At 46.4% G+C, this 14486-nt stretch overlaps 1 protein-coding gene across 2 annotated transcripts; it reads left to right on the forward strand.

Moving 5' to 3' along the window:
- Nucleotides 1-31: 31 nt before the first annotated feature.
- On the forward strand, nt 32-7571 carry GDF9 (growth differentiation factor 9). Of its 2 annotated transcripts, XM_055143344.1 has the most exons (3): nt 32-161; nt 3349-3544; nt 6301-7571. In XM_055143344.1, exons 2-3 carry the CDS (start codon nt 3412-3414, stop codon nt 7245-7247), a joined length of 1080 nt encoding a protein of 359 aa, XP_054999319.1. In that variant the 5' UTR covers nt 32-161; nt 3349-3411; the 3' UTR covers nt 7248-7571. The 2 variants fall into 2 exon arrangements, with proteins under 2 accessions (XP_054999319.1, XP_004609913.2); XM_004609856.2 differs by lacking the exon at nt 32-161 and having other exon boundaries at nt 992-3544.
- Nucleotides 7572-14486: the final 6915 nt, after the last annotated feature.

Genomic DNA, 14486 nt, shown 5'->3' on the forward strand with positions numbered 1-14486 from the left:
TGACCCTGAGTGGGCGGCCCTTCGGCCTGGCGGGCGCTGAGCCGACTCTAGGATCCCGGGGCTACCCCTGAGGCCCTCGCGTTTCTCCTCGGAACCCCCAGCTCTCTTGCCCGTTTCCGTGGCGCCGCACGAAGCGGCCGGGCGCCCGAGGGGACAAAGAGGTAACGAGAAAGGAGCCCGCCGAGTTGCGGGGGCCGCGCTGGCCGCGCGCTCTCCTCACCGCGCTCCGCCATCTGCGGCCCCCGGGACTGACTGAGTCAGGGACGCCCCCGTGGGGCGGCTCAGCTGCTGCCTTCCAGCCCCTGGCGGCCTTCCCGGCAGGAATGCCCAGGTTTTTCCTCAGTTCCGCCGCGAGGAAAGAATTGCAGTCATTGTATAGTAGTGGCCCACTGAGCCCGCCGGCGGGGCGCATTGGGCAGCCGAGGGCTCCGTCCCCCCCCGTCACACACCTCCCCGGGGTCCCGGGGGAGGCGTTGTCGTGTTTTCTGAACGTGCCTTTCTGCTTGGCGCCAAGGGTTGGCCACAGGCCGGTTTCAGGTTGGCACGCACACCTGCCCTGACGACGGAGGGACCGCGCGGGCCGGTTCTCTTGGCCCCGGGGGCTTGGCTTCGTGCCAGCCAACCCAGTTCCTTAAGGGTGGCGCTGCGTCTTTTCAACCGTTTATGGTGCGCCTTGGCCAGTTCATCCTAAAGCAAAATCTCCAGCCGACTTGCAGCTCCCAGGCCCGGGCACAAGTACAGCAGTTAACAACAGGCCCCTAGCCAGTCCCACCACCGTTAGATAAGCTGAAAAGCATTTCCTAGTAACTGAACACCTTTCATTCAAAAACGTGTAGAGGTGAGGTGCCCAGAGAGATAGTACAGGGATTATTAAGGTGCTTGCCACCTTGCATGTGGCCAATCTAAGTTAGATCCTTGGCTCCGCTTTTGATCCCCAGGGACTGAGGACTGACTCAGCACAGAGCCAGGAGTAAGCCCTGACCCCAAAACCATATATATATGTGTGTGTGTGTGTGTGTGTGTGTGTGTGTGTGTGTGTATGTAAATATATAGATAAATGAATGTGTGCAGTAAATCAGAGTAAAGACACTATATATGTGATATGTATAGGGTCATACCTTTTAGTGCTCAGGGGCTAAGTCTTGGTAGTGCAGGAGGATCCAGTCTTGACCTCCAGCATGCCACCAACACTTTGGATCCTTGAGCTAATCCTTGACCCTTGAGATCAGTTGTCAGGGTGAAGGTGATGTCCTCCTTTTAAAAAGCATATTGGGGTTCTCCAAGCACCTAGTTTACTTAAGACTGGACTATAATGGAACAACTAGCAACCTGCTAGTTCCCAGATCCCTGGAATCTCAGTATCAGCTATGACTTCCATCCTCCAAACTCACAGTAGGTATTCTAAGCCCCTGAAAGTGGTAGCAGTGGTGATGAAAGTGGAAGAGAGTAAACCTAATAGAACATTCCAGTAAATCTGCACATCATCCTGAACAATTAGCTTTCCATTTGGAAATTTCACCAAGCACATAAGACACATAAAATTCTAATCTCTAGAGATATCACGGGCTGGAGCGATAGCACAGCGGCAGGGCGTTTGCCTTGCACGCGGCCGACCTGGGTTTGATTCCTCGCCCCTCTTGGAGAGCCCGGCAAGCTAACGAGAGTATCTAGCCCACACGGCAGAGCCTGGCAAGCTACCCGTGGCATATTTGATATGCAAAAAAACAATAACAATGAGTCTCACAATGGAGACGTTACTGGTGCCCACTTGAGCAAATCGATGAGCAACGGAATGACAGTGACAGAGATCACAGAGTTTCGAGCATTTGCCTTGCACTTGGCAGATGCCAGTTCAGCCCTATCATGTTTCCCTGAACACCAGGAGTAATTCGTGATCTGTGGGGTATGGCCAGAAATCAAAAGAGAGAATAAAGGGGCCGGAGCGATAGCACAGCGGGTAGGGCGTTTGCCTTGCACGCGGCCGACCCAGGTTCGATCCCCGGCATCCCATATGGTCCCCCAAGCACTGCCAGGAGCAATTCCTGAGTGCAAATCCAGGAGTAACCCCTGAGCATCGCTGGATGTGACCCAAAAAGCAAAAAAAAAAAAAAAGAGAGAGAGAGAGAAAAAAAATATATATCTTTCTTAAAGTTCTGGGAGATGTTCAGGGGCCTGAGCATCATAAGCTGCTTTTCGTGTTGAAAACCCAACATCATACGGTTAGCCCCAGCATCACCTAAGGCAACCTCCCCACCTCAAGCACGGGGCTCAGAGAAGCCAGTGAGGTGTGACCCAAGAAAATGGACAACAAAAACAAGGTTTTATTTTAAGATCATTCCTCAAGTTGACTGAGCCTTTTAATTAAAAAGCTCAGAAAACTGGCTGGGGCATAGCTCAAGACTTTGAGTTCAGTCTCATTATAATATGCCACTCCCCCCCCCCCCAACCTCCACATCATGGAATCTAGCTTCTTTGAGAACTTCACCACCTAAACCTCCAGGCCCTCACTACCCAGGGTGTATCTCTACTCAGGAAAACAGTATCTGCTCATTTCTGAGCACCTCCAGGGTCACCCCTATTTTAAAAAGAGAGTGGGTGGGTTGGGGCAATAGTACAGTGGCTAAGGCATTTGCCTTTCACACAGCCAACCTGGGTTCTGGCCTTGGCATCACATATAATCTCCCAAGCACCAAGATTGATCCCTGAAGCATAGAGCCAGGAATAAGCCCTGAGCACCGCTAGGTATTGCCCCAAGACCAGAAAAGAAAAAAAAGGTGGTGGGGGTGGGGAGGTTGGCTATGTGTGGGGATATAGCTCAGTGGTTGAGCACTTGCCATTGTGTAAGAGAAGTCCAGAGTTCAAGCCCTTAGCACTGTAAAAATAGTAATAATTTTTAAAAGCCAGGGATAGGGAAAGAGAAAAATGAAGTAAAACTAATGAAGATAAATTGGATAATTACGGTTTCTCAGCTGTTTGATATACACCTGATAAAGATGATCTCTTCAGGTAGGCCTTCTTTAGATCTGATTACAGAAGTACCCGCAACCCATCCACACACCTAAGATTTATTTAAGAGACCAAGCCAAGCGCTTCCTGGCTTTTCGGGAAAAGGAGATGGGGAAATGTGTTTCTCTCTAGTTTTTCCAAGTCATGGCGCTTCCACATAGATTCCTTTGGTTTGGCTGCGTGGCTTGGCTGTGTTTTCCTCTTATTCTTGGTTCTCAGGCCTCCAGGGTTGAGGCGCAGATTACAAGTAGCGCTGAGTTGGAATCTGGGGCTGCGCCCTGGTCTTTGCTGCAGCCGTTAGATGGGAGAGAGAGAGCTGGCCTCCTCCCGCCTCTCTTCAAGGTTCTCTATGACGAGCAAGGTGGGACCCCTAGGCTGCAGCCTGATTCCCGGGCTTTGCGCTACATGAAGAGGCTCTATAAGGCATACGCAACCAAAGAAGGGATCCCCAAATCCAACAGAAGTCACCTCTACAACACTGTTCGGCTCTTCACCCCCTGTGCCCAGCACAAGCAGTCTCCAGGGGACCAGGTAACAGGTGTGTAGGAGCACATTGCTTCATGGGTGGGGGAAAACAGTAGTTACCTCTGCTCTTGAATTTTAGAATGCTCCCTCCTGGAATTGCATTTTACTTTGTCTGTTGCTCAGTAGCCAAATCCAAGTAAATGTTGGTACTTGCTTTTATTTCTTCCTAAGCCTCCTGCCCCCTGCAGGTGAAATGTGGGCTAAAATGGTAACATTTTAGAGCCAGAAGACTTTGTTGCTCTAAGGGCCAACAAGAAAGCTGTGGTGGGGTGGGGAGTGGAGGGGGTTGCTGGAGCAATAGCACAGCGGGTAGGATGTTTGCCTTGCACACGGTCGACCCGGGTTCGATTCCCAGCATCCCATATGGTCCCCCAAGCACCGCCTGAGTAACTCCTGAGTACATGAGCCAGGAGTAACCTCTGTGCATCACCAGGTGTGACCCAAAAAACAAAACAAACAAAACAAAAAAGAATGCTGCTGGAGGTTAGCATCCTGTTCTTAGTCACAGAATCAAGACTGAAAACCAGATATTTTGACTTATTCTTTCCATTTTACCCGTGCTAGCCTTGAAATGGGCATCAAACAACTCATGGAGCTATTGGTGTGCTTTGTTTAGATGTGTTCCCCTTGGTTTCTGTGGGAAAAAAAAAAAAAACCACTTAAGTGCCCCTTTGGGATAGGTCTTTTAGTAAGCAGCTTGGTATCATGTGTGAGAGAGAAAGGAGCAGTGGCTTTTAAAAAACAAACCAAAAAAAAAAAAAAAACAACCTAAGGGGTTGCCAGAGAGTGAGTACAGGGAGTAAGTCGCTTGCCTTGCACATGGCCAACCTGGGTTTAATCCCCAGAAATTCCATGTGGTCCCTCAACACCGCCAGGAGTAACCCCTGAACATTGCCAGATGTGGCCCATAAAACAAAAATTAAATAAAAAACCAAACTACTACGGGGGCTAGGGCTTCAGCTCAGAGGGAGAGCACTTGCCTTACTAGTGTGGGCTCTAAGTTTCATCCTCGGTGCAGAAAAAAAGTTTGCTTGCTAGGTCATTGCTTAAAGAATAACTTCTTTCGGGGCTGGAGTGATAGCACAGCGGGTAGGGCGTTTGCCTTGCACGCAGCCAACCCGGGTTCGAATCCCAGCATCCCATATGGTCCCCTGAGCACTGCCAGGGGTAATTCCTGAGTGCAGAGCCAGGAGTAACCCCTGTGCATCGCCAGGTGTGACCCAAAAAGCAAAAAAAAAAAAGAACTTTTTGATTCAGCTGTTGATTTGTGGCAGTTTAAAGCTCACGTCTACCTTGATGTTCGATTTCAGAGCCTCTGCTTATTGTCAGACTCAAGTGTTTCAAATTAATTTCAGTAATTATATCTTCATTGACTGTTGTCCGTTAGGGCTTAAAATATCATCTTAATGAGCCAAGCAAATAATTTCATTATAGTTTTCCCTGGACCAATGTTTTCCGTAATAGGTGATAGATACTCTAATGTTTTCCAGAGTGGGTAATTCTGCCCTCTGGGGGTGCTGGAATGATGCAGTGGGACCGTAGTTGCTGTAGTTGTAGTATCAGCTGCTCATTGGGACTTAGGGGGGATTTGTTTGTTTTGTCTTGTTTTATTTGTGTTGGGGTTATATCTGGCAGTGTTCAGGGCTTACTCCGGGCTCTGCACTCAGGGATCGCTCCTGGTAGTACTCGGTTACCATATGTGGTACCAGGGATTGAAGGCAGGTCAGCCAAGTGCAAGGCAAGCACCCCACCCACTATACTATCTCTCCAGCCACCTAGGTGCTATTGGAAGGAACTTTCTGTTTGCTTAAAGATGGTGGATTTGGGTGAGGGTGGAGGGGTGTGCTGGAGAGATTGTATAGCAGGTAGGGTGTTTGCTTGGCATGCTATGGTCCCCTGAGTCCAGCCAGGAGTGATTCCAGATTATTTCTGGATGTGGCCCTAAAACAAAAAGAAAAAAAAGATTTCAAGGGATGGGTGGTATTAATGATTCTTTCTCTAAAAAGTGGGTGTAGGTTAAATAAGTTTGGGAGCCTTGGCTATAAAAGAGATTCCTCTAAAACTTTTTCTTCTGTTTTTTTTTTCTTTTGTTGTTGTTTTTGGTGGTTTGTTTCTGGGCCACACTTGGCAGTGCTCAGGATTTACTCCTAGCCCTGTGCTCAGGGATCACTCCAGGTACTCAGGGGACCATTTGGTCCCTTTTCCTCTAGAAAACACTGTTTCCTCTATGATTGGAGCAAATTATTAAGATTCTAAAAAATTAGTTTCACTGTACACCTGCAGACTGGTGGTGAAAGGCCTCTGTCAGTTAAGTGGCAACGATTTTTCCCAGCACTGTAGAAGACTTCTGTGGACTGGACTGGCATTTAAATTGTGTTGCTTTGTAATGCAGTGATTCCCTGTTACTTTGACTCACCACCCTGGCCATTCTGGGTCATTCTGAGTTTATGGTGATAAAACAATTGTAGTTTACAGTTCCAATGAACTTCATTTTGGGATAACTGCTCGTCAATTATTTTTCAGGGAAGGGGTGGCTATACCTGGAGGAGTTCAGGGCTGCTGCAGATCCAACCCTGGGCTTCTGTGTGCAAAGCCTGCACTCAGCCCTTTGAGCTATTACCCGAGCCCCTTCTCTCCCTTCTTTCTTGAGGCTTTAAGGAAGTCAGAGGAGAGAAGGGGTGATGGGGTTTTATGAAATCCTAATTCCTTGACTTCCTGTACCAGTGGGTTTGTATTCTGATTCTGCCACTGGGCTGTTTCTCTTCTCAGGAACCCTTTCATCTGTGGACCTGCTGTTTAACCTGGATCGTGTGAGTGCCGTTGAACACTTACTGAAATCGGTCTTGCTCTACACGTTCAATAACTCCCTGTCTTTTCCCTCTACTGCTAAATGTGTGTGCAACCTGGTGATAAAAGAGCCAGAATTTCCCCTCAAGTCTCTTCAAAGAGTTACTTTTAACTCCCAGCTTGAATTTCAGAAGAAGCACAAATGGCTCGAGATGGATGTGACCAGTCTCCTTCAACCTTTCGTGGCCTCCAACAAGAGAAGCATTCTCATGGCCGTGAATTTGACTTGCATGAAAGAGCAGCCACAGCCTTCAGCCCAGGACGGCACATGGAACTTGACTCTTCTGGTGCGCCCCTCACTGCTTTTGTATCTGAATGACACAAGCACCCAGGCTTATCACAGGTGGTATTCTGTCCACTCTCAGAGGAGACGTGCCCAGTGTCCTCACCACAAGAAAGGTCTGCCTGCCTATGCCCGTGTGGAGCCCGCTGCGGTTTCCAGGTCTTCCCGTCCCCGAAGGGATCAAAAAACCAGCAGCTCAGAGCTGAAGAAGCCCCTGGTTCCAACTTCCTTGAACCTCAGTGAATATTTCAAACAGTTCCTTTTCCCCCAAAATGAGTGTGAACTCCATGACTTTAGACTTAGCTTTAGTCAGCTGAAATGGGACAACTGGATTGTGGCCCCACACAGGTACAACCCACGGTACTGTAAAGGGGACTGTCCGAGGGCAGTCGGGCACCGGTATGGTTCTCCAGTTCACACCATGGTACAGAACATCATCTATGAGAAGCTTGACTCCTCGGTGCCCAAACCATCATGTGTGCCAGCCAAATACAGCCCCTTGAGTGTTTTGACTATTGAGCCCGATGGCTCGATTGCTTATAAAGAATATGAAGATATGATAGCCACAAAGTGCACCTGCCGTTAGCATGTGGTCCTCTAAATGGAAGCCTGGAATCTCCTGGGTAAAATCAGTGCCACAATCCCCTCTCTGCTTCAAGAGACAGCTCTGTGTGCCTTTCTCTAAGTGTAAATGGCAGAGGAGCTGTACAAGCAGGACCATATGTTCTGTGGCATCAGTGTAGGATAACCTTTGTATTCCCAAATGCAAGTGAAATGTAATTATGTTGAATAGCTTTATGTTTTTTTCCTATTTTTTTCTTTTCACGGGAGTCTTGTGATGTTTTTGAGGAGGGGGGAACTAGTTTAGATTTGGGTTGGAAATATAACTCCAGATCATCCAGAGTGCTATTAGGCTTACTCAGCCAAAGAATAAATTCTTGTCAGTGGCACATATCTTCTGTGTGTATGTAATTACATAGTGATTGCTTTTATTTAAATTGTTTTTGTTTTTGTGTTTTGGGTCACAGCCGGCAGTGCTCAGACTTCTAACTCTATACATAGGGATCATTCCTGGTGGGGCTCGAGAGACCATATGGGATGAGTGAATCCAACTTCACCACGAGCAAGGCAAGTGCCCTACCTGCTGTACTACAGGGCCCCAGTGATTGCTTTTAAGTGGTCATTTGGGGATTGAAGAGTTAGTATGGTGGGTAAGGAAGGCTCTTGCCTGGCACATGGCCAACCTGTATTCAATTGCAGGCATTACATATGACTCCCTGTCAAGCACTGAGGAGTGATCCATGAGCACAGAGCCAGGAATAAGTGTTGAACCTTTGCAGTGTAACTCCCCCCCCAATTTTTAAAAATTTGTAATGATTATTTGAAACTATGAGATAGTATCTAAAACTTGACTTTTGACCTTTTTTTTTTTTTGAAAAAAAAGAGAGGCAACCTACCATTTCTACCTAAGCCCTGACAAAAATGACAAGATTTCCTAACATTAGAGAGTATATAGCACAACCAGTTCATTTCTACTGGGCCAGTTTGATGGGTATATAGTGTTGAGAGTTCTGCTTGTTAGATGGTGGTTTATTTTTACTTGTTGGGGCTATTCCCAGCAGTCTTCAGGGACTACACCTAGTTCTGTGCTCAAGGGTCACTCTTTGTGGTGCTTAGGGGACAATATGTGGTTCCAGAATCAAATTAGGGTTGACCATGAGCAAGGCAAGTACCTTGCATCCTACATTAATTAGCCCCTAGATGGTGGCCTAAACCAGTTATTTATATCAAACAGTATAACATTTGTTCCATTTGGTTTCGGTTTTATTTTGTTTTTGGTTTTTGTTTTGTTTTTGGTTTTTTGAGTCACACCTGGCAATGCACAGTGATTACTCCTGGCTTTGCACTCAGGAATTACTCCTGGCAGTACTCAGGGGACCACATGGGATGCTGGGAATTGAACTCAGGTGGGCCGTGTGCAAGGCAAATGCCCTACTCACTGTACTATCGCTCTAGCGCCCCCATTTGTTCCATTTGGAGGTCGTATTTATTTGAAGGAAATTGCCTTTAGGATTTTCTTAAGAAAATGTCATGTTCAAGACTTTAGATTTTGATTTTCTGTTTTTAGTTACACTGAGCAATGCTTCCTAGTCTGTTCCCAGTGTGGTGCTAGATACAGGGCGGGTTGGGGTGGGGGGAACCTCCCACTACTTGGAGGATCATGTGGTGCTAGGGTTTGAACCTGGGATTCTTACATTCAAAGCATGAACTTCAGACCTCTGAGCCATGTGCTTGGCCCTTGAGATTTTTTACATTTATTTTCTCCTGTATACATTTAAAAAAAATGCTATGGAAGGAAGTCAAGGGACTTTTTTTTTTCTTTGTTTTTTTTTGCCAGCTTACCTCAGTTCCCATCTCTTTTTCCCTTTTGTTTGTTTTTCCACTTGATTTTGGGACTGCTCCCACTGTCTCCTTGGCAATGACTGGGTTTTATTACAGAACTTGCTTGTCTGGAATAGAAGCCTTTTATATGGGTTTCCAATACATCTCTACCTTGAGAGAGCCCTAGGCATGCAGTTAACAATGTAGTGATTTCTGTTTTGGGGTTTCTAAAACTACAAAAACTAACTCATAGATGCAAAATAGTTTTCATATTTTTGGTTTGATCTTTCCTCAGTGTGATTTGTTTAAACAGCTATATAGACATAGTTCATATCCCACAAGTTTACCCATTTTCGGGTTTGTATGTGTGGTGGTTACTATTCTGGGTCCACAGCCAGCAGTGCTTGGGGGCTAGTCCAGGGTTGCTCCTGGTGGTGCTCAGGGGACTGTGCAGTGACTGGGATCTAACCACTCCACCTTAATGTCAAGTATGGCCAAGACTCAAGCTATTTCTCAAGCCCCAGTTCATCTACTTGAGGAGAAGTTTAATAACTTAATATGTTACCCCCTCTCAACCTCCCCTCAGCCCTAGACATTCCCTCATTTGTTCCTGTTGATTATTGGTTTCCCTGTTCTGAATGTCACTATGATTAGATTCATAATGGGGGTATTTTGTGACTTTCACCTAGTGTTCAAGGTTTGCCTGTATCATAGTATGCGTAATTCCTGTCGTGGCAGATCACTATTCCATGTATGGCTAATACCACATTCTGTTCATCTGCTCACCTTGTTTTCCCCTAACCTCTCCCTTCCTTGTTGCAGTGAGTGACTGGAGGTCACACACATTTGGTTGTGGTGCTCACCTGGTGCTTTCCACAAGTTCTCTTGTGGTACTAGCTTCTGAGATCACACTTGTAGTGTGGAATTAAACTTAAGCCTCACTCCCAAGTGTAATTTTTTTAACATTTAAGTGCTAAACTATTTTTTGTGGTAGAGGGCTCCCAAGCAGTGCTCAGGGGGCCCAGGGACCACTCCCAGTGATACTCAGCCAACCCGGTCGACAGGTGATGCCAAGGTCCAAGGAGGCGGAGCTGCTCAGGCCCTGCCGTACCATTGACCACTAGAATCAACCCAGCTATGCTCAGGCGCCCAAGTACTTTCTCCTGGGCCCCTAAACTTATTTCTAAGTACTTTTTTGGGATTCTGAGTACTTTGGGTTTTAGAGTTTTTTAAAAATCTTTTTGTTGTTGTTGTGAGGAGAGCTTTCCAAGCATTGCTCTGGGTCCACTCCCAGGGAGGGATTCTTGGACAATGAGGACAGCAGTTCAATACCTGGACCTAAAGATGAGGTGCTGCTCAGGGCCTGTGACCCTGGGGACCCCCAGAGCCACTTTGCAGTGCCTGGGAGCCTCCAGGGCTATATCCAGTGATACTCCGGAGACCATGTGGTGTTGGGAATTGTGCCTGGTCAGGATCCTCTACTACATTATTTCCTGGTCCCAGTACTCTCTCTGAATTCCACATTTGGACCGTTTCCTGGTGCTATCTTGCATACACATTACAAACCTACTCATACTGACGCAAATGCGCTGTTACCTGCTCATGTTTTTTTCTTCTCAAAAACAGTTTTCAGAAATGGAAATAAAGGGAGGCTTAGGTGACCCAAATTCAAAATAACTTTGCCACCTTGTATAATCTGAAGGAATAGTCACTCTCATAAATGAGGCCAAACATCTCAGAGTTAAATATTGTTTCAGAGGTTTCGTATTTCATGTCTAACAGTGACGTCACATTTCAAAACATATCTGGAATGGACAGGGTATAGAAGATGGTGGCAGGGGCTGGAGCGATAGCACAGTGGGTAGGGCGTTTGCCTTGCACGCAGCCGACCCAGGTTCGATTCCCAGCATCCCATATGGTCCCCTGAGCACCATCAGGAGTAAATCCTGAGTGCAGAGCCAGGAGTAACCCCTGTGCATCGCCAAGTGTGACTCAAAAAGGAAAAAAAGATGATGGCAGTGCACCATCAAACTTAAAAATGACTGCTTTCAAATGGGCTGCATGAAATAGATATCAACCATGTGGGACCAGAGAGATAGTACAGCAGGTAAAACATTTGCCTTGCACATGACTGACCTGCGTTTGACCCCCGACACCCATATGGTCCTCCACCACCACCAAGAGTGATTGCTGAGCACTGTTTGGTATAGTTCAAAACATACTTAAGGGATTCCTTAGCCCAAATTGCCCTTTTTTTTTTTTTCTGCAATGGGGATTTCTTTTGTTGTCTTTTTTTTTTTTCATGACCTAAGAATGGGATATTGTCTGAAATCTGAAGACTTTTGTTGTTTGGTTTATTTTGAGGCCATATCCGCTGCTTACTCCTGGTTCTGCACTCAGGGATCCCTGTTGGCGCTCCAGGTGTTGGAAGTATTGGGGATTGAACCCAAGCTGGCCACATACAGGCTGTTTGTCGGTTGTTGTTTTGGTTGGGTTTTTTTGGGGGGTGGGGTGGGGTGGGGTGAGGGGAGGTCACTGGTCTATATTTTGTGGACCGTATGTAGTGTCTGAGAACCGAACCAGCATTTGGCTGCATGCAAGGCAAGAGCTTCAAAGGTCTGAGCTATCTCTCCAGACTGTGAAATCTGAAGGTTTTGAAAATAAGAAAAGATGTAGTTCGCTGGAACTTAACTAGTAGTTCAGTGTCAAGATTAGTAGTAGATGAAGCCAGAGAGATAGCCCAAGAGAATGAGCTCATGCTTTGCATGTAGGAGACAGGGTTAATCTCTGGCACTGCTTACTACCCCCTGAGCACGTCCAGCAGCGACACCCAAGTGTCTAGTAGAGCCAGGTATAGCCCCTGAACACCCTACCAGGTATTAACACCCCCCCTTATAGGAGCAAAATAATTGTTCACCCCCATGATCTAATACTAATTTAAATTTTTTTACAGTGTTTTGATGCTATAGCTAATTAACAAATACAGGAACTTATAAGCTTATCTCTTCCCCACCCCCCAAACCCCAGTTTCTGGTTTCTTTCATAGAGCAATGTTAATATTTAGGTCTGATAGAGCTGCTAAATTTAACCTTTAAAGAATATCCTCTACACAACTGAGGATATACTAGTCTCCCAACTGCTTCCTCCATATGAAACGTACATTTCTTCAGTTACCCTTTTAAAAGGTGCCTATTTAGAAAATAAATGAGAAAGGACAGTGATTTGAATCTGGAAATTCAAGGATGAGGCTATGTCTGTCTTAAATAGATGCATTCAGCTTTGGTATTTGGTCCAGATGAGATAGGAGGCCACCTAACGTGATGAGGGCCTTAGTATGCCAGGAACAATGGGCCACATCAGAAGCAGGTTTAAAACTTCAGCTCTGAATTTCCTGCTCTTTATCGGCTTAAATCAACTCCCGTGTTACACTGAATGCTTCTGTTTTACTAATCAGCTTCAGCTTCACTGGCAGCAGTCATTTGACTGGGTTTTAGTGCTCAATCGAGGCAGTCTGTGAGAGAAATAGTTTCTTTTTCTTTTTCATTTATTTTTGGCGCGGGGGGGTGGTATTTGGGGGATCACACCTGGAAATGCTCAACAGTTACTCCTACCCCTGCACTCAGGAATCATTCCTGGCAGTGGTCAGGGAACCATATGGGATGCCAGAGACTGAATCCAGGTCTGCCTAAGGTTCATACCTGCTGTATTATCTCTCTGGCCCACTAAAGTTTCTCTTTTGTAGAGAGTATGAATTTTTCTTGGTTGTATAAAGTGAAAGATTCTCAGAAGAGGGCCCAAGTGATAGTACAGAGGACAGAGCACCTGCCGTGCATGCCGCCAGCCAACCTGGATTCAATCTCCCCACGCCACATATGGTCCCTAGAGCCCCACCAAGAATGCTTCCTGTGCACCACTGGATGTGGCCCCCCCAAAAAAATATGAGAAGAACTTGGTTTTTATAAAATGTAAGTAACAGGGGCTGGAACAATAGCACACAGCGGGTAGGGCATTTGCCTTGCATGCGGCCGACCCGGGTTCGGTTTCCAGCATCTCACATGGAGCACCGCCAGGAGTGATTTCTGAGTGCAGAGCCAGGAGTAACCCCTGAGCATCGCCGGGTGTGACCCAAAAAGAAAAAAAATGTAAGTAATAATGGTAGAGATATTGTAATTTATAAAATAAAAATGAAGAGAAAGAGTTAATACATAAAATACATATTCAGAGGATGTTCTCTGAACTTTGTTGTTGCTGCTTTTGTTTAGGTCATGGACTTACTCTTGCTCTGCACTCAGTGATTACTCCTGGCAGGTACTGGGTATTGAATCTGAGTCAGCCGTGTCAAAGGCAGGTGTCTTACCCACTGTACTATCTCTTCAGCCCCTCCAAAACATTTCTTAAGTATATACACTGGGACTGAGCAGGTAGCTCAAATGGCAGGGCAGAGGCTTTCCATGAGCCCTGGCCATATTCCCAGTACCCCATCTTTCCTTGAGAACCAGCAGGAGTGAACCCTGAGCACTGCCAGGTGTGAGCCCCAAAGTATATGATTATATGGGTTGGCAGAATAGAAAGCACACTGTTGGAACTGGAGAGAGATGATAGTGGGTACGACACTTACCTTGCATGCAGCAGACTTGGGGTCCATCCCTAGTACCCCATACAGTCTCCCGGGCACCACCAGGCGGGATCACTGAGTATAGAAAAAGCACCACCAGGAGTAAGCCCTTAGCAACACCAGGTGAGACACCCCGCCCCCACCAAAAAAAAAAGCACGCTGTTACATCTATCAACTGGTCTCCAAATAGAAGGAAAAATGAACACAATCAGTAGACTAAAACATTTCACCTTTTCATCCAAATTGACAGATCAAGTAGGTTTCCTTTGTGTGGTTAATCACTTCCGGGTGCAACGCAAACCACACAGTTATTAGTCAGGTTTTGGAAATGGCCTTGATTTGATAGTATCTTTAGGAATATTTCAGTATCCAATTGGCAAAGAAAATCTAAGGGTCCAGAAAGATTGCTCAATGGCCTGGAACACGTGATTTGCATGCAGGAGCTCTGGATTTTATCCCTGAGCATCTCTGAGAGTGACCCCTGAACACTTTGTCAGGTATGGTTTCCCCCACCAAAAAAATCCAAATTAAATGAATAAATCAAGTCAAGTCCAAAACACATGGCACCAAAGAGTATAGTGGGTAGGATGCTTTTCTTGTATGCGGCTGACCCGGGTTCAATCTGTGGCATCCCATATGATCCTGAGACCCTCCAGGAGTGGTCCCTGAGTACAGCTGGATGTGGCCCAAAAACAAAAAAGAGAAACAGAAGTTGATAGATAGCCTGACAGCATTTCTTGATCCTGCATTACTTGTTGTTGCAGTTTGTGTTAAAGATTTGAGTGGGCGGCCAGAGAGATACTACAGTGGGTAGGGTGTTTGCCTTGC

The sequence above is a fragment of the Sorex araneus genome, chromosome 6, assembly GCF_027595985.1.
Source record: "Sorex araneus isolate mSorAra2 chromosome 6, mSorAra2.pri, whole genome shotgun sequence".
NCBI classification, from domain to species: Eukaryota; Metazoa; Chordata; class Mammalia; order Eulipotyphla; family Soricidae; genus Sorex; species Sorex araneus.

Excerpts from the sequence above, each read along its gene's own strand:
- GDF9 (XM_004609856.2), top strand. The coding sequence starts at position 3,151 with ATGGCGCTTCCACATAGATTCCTTTGGTTTGGCTGCGTGGCTTGGCTG. Across the intron at positions 3,545-6,300 it reads TCCAGGGGACCAGGTAACAG|GAACCCTTTCATCTGTGGAC; the intron begins GTGTGTAGGAGC and ends TTCTCTTCTCAG.